At 41.6% G+C, this 5,660-nt stretch overlaps 1 protein-coding gene across 1 annotated transcript; it reads right to left on the reverse strand.

The window, feature by feature from the left end:
* Positions 1–488: 488 nt before the first annotated feature.
* Positions 489–2,276, reverse strand: LOC308077581 (grainyhead-like protein 3 homolog; the record flags this gene model as incomplete). Its single annotated transcript, XM_080418326.1, has 1 exon — positions 489–2,276. One exon carries the CDS (start codon positions 2,274–2,276, stop codon positions 489–491), a length of 1,788 nt encoding a protein of 595 aa, XP_080274452.1.
* Positions 2,277–5,660: the final 3,384 nt, after the last annotated feature.

The raw sequence follows: 5,660 nt of genomic DNA on the forward strand, positions 1-5,660 counted from the left end.
TTGATAGCTATGGTTTCCATGAGAAAAGGCACCATTGGCTTTTGATATCCTGTTGACAATGGTATCCTCTGACAATGCTGATAACTGTACACAGATCATGTACAGAAATGGAAATATGTCACAATTCATGGTGCATGGAATAAACTATTCAAACACAAAACAAGTTCATATTATTTTTTATTTACAACACATATTTACAGCATAATGCAATTGCTCTCACGTTATATAAATTACTTAAAAAATAATACTTCAGTAATACTAATAAATTAAATAAAAACAGAACCAGTAGGAGAACACTGTGCGGGTGGTATTTATAAAGGCAGTGACTAAAAAAGGTTGGGTGATTTGGCGTGAAACTGGGAGTACTCTTTTGTTCAGTTCAGTTTCCTAGGTTAGCTAGGCTGGTCTACAGCTATATTGTGGCAGGGCAGTGCTTTCTCAGAGGGCTGAAATTGTCAGCTATAATTTGTCGAACAGGTGTCTGATCTTCATAGCTCGGTGAGGGTGATCTGGAATTGACCAGGTGTGGCTTCGAAGATATCGATGAGGAAGGTGGATCGGTTACTGTAGTGTTCAACAATGTTGTCGTCCATGTTGACAAAAATCCCTCTTTTGCACTTCTTGAAAATGTTCCCGACGGTGTCCTTTTGCATGCCGTACTTATCCGAAATAGCTTCTCTCAGGCCTGTCACCGTGGGACTGTTGAGCACGAGTGCATGAAACACTTCTTCAGTCTCTGCTCTCACGTACAGCAGAACTCTATGTGAGTCGTCCTCGTGGGCCCGCTTGCCGGGAGGAGGGGTACCCTGGTCTGTGTCGGGATGCGACCGCTTCATAGAACGCCGTTCAGCCTCATCTAGAGTTGTCGGGGGAGCGGCCAAGCCACAGCGTTGCAGGTTGGAGAGGTGCATCTCTGGGATGAAAAGCACGGGCTGGGTGACGTGGTCATCCACGGCCTGGAGGAAGGTGCGGTCATTGCTCATGGAGCTGGACACCAAACCCTTGTTGGCGCTGGTTTCCTTAGAGTTCTTCTTTGCCCCCATCTTCTTTGTCCTCTTCCTCTCCTCGTCTCTCATCTTTCTCTCTGCACCCTTATCACAGAAGATCTTGATCTGGCAGGCGGCCCTGTGTATCAGCCGGTCGGTTCCTGTGCTGACGTCATACGTGTCTATCTGTAGGTTTAGTGGCAGTCCCTTCACGCCCTTCTGTGAGGAGAAATCAGTGCTCAGAGAATTGATGCCAACGTACACCTTGGCCTCTTCACTGGGGTTCCAAATGAAGGAGAGCGCATTGAAGGCCACCTCCTCTACATGGCTGATGCCACTGAACCCTTCTTTATAGTCGGCTATGTCAATGACCCTCTGCTTGATGGTAGGCTGACGTGCGTGCCAGTGGTTCCAGCAGCGAAGCTGCGCCTCTGGGGTCCTGCTGTCGTTTTCAAACACAGCCATGACCACCGTCTTGACCGTGGCGACCGCAAGGCCAGCGGTGCCGTCTACTCCGTGGAGGGTGATGGGGTAGAACTGCCCCTTGTTCAGGTAAACCGTGGGCAGTTCACACGGCTTGGGTGGAGTGGCCGGGGGAGCGCCCAGGGTGAACTGAAATTCGCTCCCGTACCCCTCGGCAGGGGAGCTGCTGCTGTAGGAGTCTGAGTAGACGGGGCTAGACCGCTCCACGGAGAAGGGGTCGCTGTAGGGAAGAGCCTCTGCGTTGACCTCGGGGAAAGCACCCGCATCGGACCAGTTCTGCAGCGGCAGAGAGTCAAAGATGCTTTTGAGGTCCCGCTTGCCGTGGGTGTCTGCCAGCACACTGGCCACACTGGTCAGGGTGGCATAGACAGCCGATGCGGCGGGGTCCACCGAGACGGGCAGAGAGACGCTCTGCTTGGCGGGGCTGCAGACGGGAGACGTCGGCGCTTCCTGGGGGAGGCTGGACGGAACGCCGTCAGACGGCGTCTTCGCGATACCGGGGGGCGTCTCCAAGGAAACCAGCTCGGGGGACGAGTTACTAAGAGTCCTCTCTGTTGGCTCGTAGACGCTGCTGCTGCCGTCGTGGCAGGGAGACATTTTGCGGTCTTTCAGGTTCTTGCACTGCTCATAGAGCATGGACAGAGTTGTCATATCCTCCGTTTGGTGAGATCCGGACTTGGACCTGCTCAGGTCTGTCATGGGGCTCTCCAGATAGTTCCAGGAGTCCGTGACATAGTTTGCGTAGTGGTTATAGTTGAAGTTCTCGTTCTGACGGACCAGTCCCAGAGTCTCAGTATCTTTGGTCATGTCTGCAGTCGGGATCACGGTGGAGATATTTTCCTTTAAGTTGTATTCTCTTTAACCAGGTGTGTGTTCCTCTCTCGTAGGTCAGTCTAACTAACAACAGAGAGGATCAGTGAGTCAAGAGTTGTGATTCCTCCTCATCGGGGGACCAGGTTTATTTAAGGCCAGCAGGTAGTTTCTCCCACTCTTCCTCTGATTGGTCGAGAGCCTTCACACACAGGTGTCTGATAGGACGGGCGTAGAGGGATTAACCCTTCCTGGGCTGGGAAGAAACTAAAAGCTGCATGTGTATGTATGAGCACGTTGTGATACTAGGGACCACTTTGCAGGACAATTCAAGGGCAGGGGATCATCATGCATCTCATTATCACGATGAACAAAAGAGTGAGATTGGATCGACAAGGTGTTAAGTGCTTTGGCAATAAGTCTGAGAGTGAGAGAGGAGATTGAGCTTTAAGATGTTAATAGTTTGTCAGTATCATTTTCCAGTTTAATTTCCAAGGCAGATATGGAAGTTTTGGTGTCCATTCGGCAGTGGTGAAAAGTAACTAAGTACATTTACTTAAGTACTGTACTTGAGTTCAATTTTACTTTACTTCAGTATTTCCAATTTCCAATACTTTTACTTCTACTCCACTACATCTCAGAGTCAAATATTATACTTTTACTCCACTACAATTATTTGAACACTTTAGTTACTAGTTACTTTTTAGATATAAATGATGATATTATGAAACATTAACATTAACCACTTTAGCCCTATTTTATACCTGGGCTATTTGAAAATAGCCAATCCACAAGCTCACAACTTGTGTGAGCTTATAGATCGGCTATTTTCAAAACATTTTAGTACTTTTACTTTTGGTACTTTAAGTACATTTTGATACCAATACTTTTGTACTTTTACTCAAGTACATTTTGAATTCCGGACTTTTACTTGTAACGGAGCACTTCCACAATGCAGTATTGATACTTTTACTTAAGTAAGTACTTTTTCCACCACTGAGCTTTGAGATGTTAATAGTTTTTCAGTATCATTTTCCAGTTTTAATTACCAAGGCAGATATGGACGTTTTGGTGTCTATTAGGTGAAGCATGTCAGGTATTGTTTTTCTTACATTATTTTGGTGTTGTCAAATCCAGTGAGACGATCACAATTAGATTGAGCCACTAACGACGTCTCTCTTTGGGCATGACATTATAGCTGAACATGTTCAAACTCATGTAAAAATCTTTCAACATTTAAAATAAATGTTCAAAAATAGCTAATTTACAAGAGTAGCACATAACTATAAATATAATTTAAGTGGCAAAGCTGTTGACAGTGGAAAGGACTATTATATATTTATACATTAAACTATAAAGGTTAAAGGAAAAAACTAAACTTACATAAATGAAAATAGAAAAAAATCACTGGTCATTATAATCTAGTAGCCAATACCAATACAATATGTTATTATTTAAAAGTGTTTCTGTGCTTCATTATATAATTACACATTATGTTAATATATTTTTGTTCACCAATATGGTGCTTTATATGTTTTAAAGTATTTTATTAAACAATACCATTAAGTTTATCAATTTATAAACTGCTGTCTGCTGCTCTTATCTTTAAATGTATAGGATCTCTTATGCATGTTATTCTTTGTTTGATAGGAAAAAGGCTTTAATAATAACCTGTACCCACTTTAAATGCATTCATTTGATACCATCAATAATTCATAATTTAAAGGGATAAGTAATTCTTCATTCCTTTTCAGGTATCAAATAAAAAGAAGCTAAAGCAATGAGCAATATAACAATATATATTTAAACATATATATATATAAACTGACCAGATGACTAGATTACATTTCTGTCTGTAATAGTTTTCAATGAATCAACAACTTATCATCAACAGTGTGAACTTTACTTACACAAGGGGCTTCATTTCAAAACACAGTTTCAAAACACAGGGCCAAGTCATGCAAATCAAAAGAGAATGTTAGCTTTTGTACTGGCAGTCATAGAGTTTAGATTCTCATCACACACACACACACACACACACACACACACACACACACACACACACACACACACACACACACACACACACACACACACACACACACACACACACACACACACACACACACACACACACACACACACACACACACACACACACACACAGAAACTATTAGGGGGGAAGCAGCATTTAGTTTGTATTTTACATATCTGGAAAATACTCTCATAAAACTGCAGGCTTTTCTCTTTTCTTTCTCTTCTAAACTGTAACTGTATCTGTTGTGTTAATATTACTTGTTTTGTTTTATGCATCCTAATGTCATTGTATAATTGTGTTTCCTTTGCCTGATGTTCTGTGTAAAGCACATTGAACCGCCTTGTTGTTGAAATGTGCTATACACATCAAATGGCCTTGTCTGCCTTGCCTTGCTCACAGTAAGTGGTGTAAAGTAACTAAGTACATTTACTGTGTACTGTGCACAATTTTGAGGTATTTTGACTTTACTTGAGTATTTCCAATTTCCAGTACTTTTACTTCAACTCCACTATATCTCAAAGGCAAATATTGTACTTTTACTCCACTACAATTATTTGAAAACTTTAGTTATTAGTTACTTTGTAGATTTAGATTATTATTACAAAACATACATTAACCACTTCAGCCCTACATTTGAGCCATTTGAAAATAGCAAATCTACAAGCTCACAATGTGTTGTGATGCGACACATTGTGAGCTTGTGGATCTGCTATTTTCAAAAGGTTTGCATACATTTCACACATTTGAAAACATGTGAAAATGGGGCATTTCTGCATAATGAGTACTTTCTAAGTTTGGTACTTAAATACTTGGTATACCAATCCTTTTGTACTTTTACTCAAGTACATTTTGAGTATTTCTACATTGCAGTATTGATACTTTTACTTAAGTAAAAACAAATGTAGTACTTTTCCCACCACTTGTGTGCTAGTGACACTGGTTCCAAAACATATTGTCTATAAAAATGATATACAGATATCAGGGTTGTGTTTACAATGTGATAACTGTCACTATATGAGCTACAAGACAAAAAAAAGACCAAAACGGTTTAGGTCACATTGGGTGGAACCGATTATGTGAAAATGTCAGTGGTAGCCCCTGGACTATGATGCTTTGTGTTCCCTCAATGGAACACCATGTGACAGCTGTTGACATTTAGATATGTTTTTCTCCCCAGAAAGGGCCTGTGTGCATCACCCAGTTGATGGAGTGTATTGTGCAGTGGTGTAAAAAGTACTCAAATTCTTTACTTAAGTAAAAGTACCAATACTGCAATATAAACATACTCTGTTACAAGTGAAAGTCCAGAATAAAAAAATTACTTGAGTAAAAGTACAAAAGTA

This window comes from Gymnoscopelus braueri (genome assembly GCF_963280865.1).
Source record: "Gymnoscopelus braueri genome assembly, chromosome: 21".
Taxonomy (NCBI): domain Eukaryota; kingdom Metazoa; phylum Chordata; class Actinopteri; order Myctophiformes; family Myctophidae; genus Gymnoscopelus; species Gymnoscopelus braueri.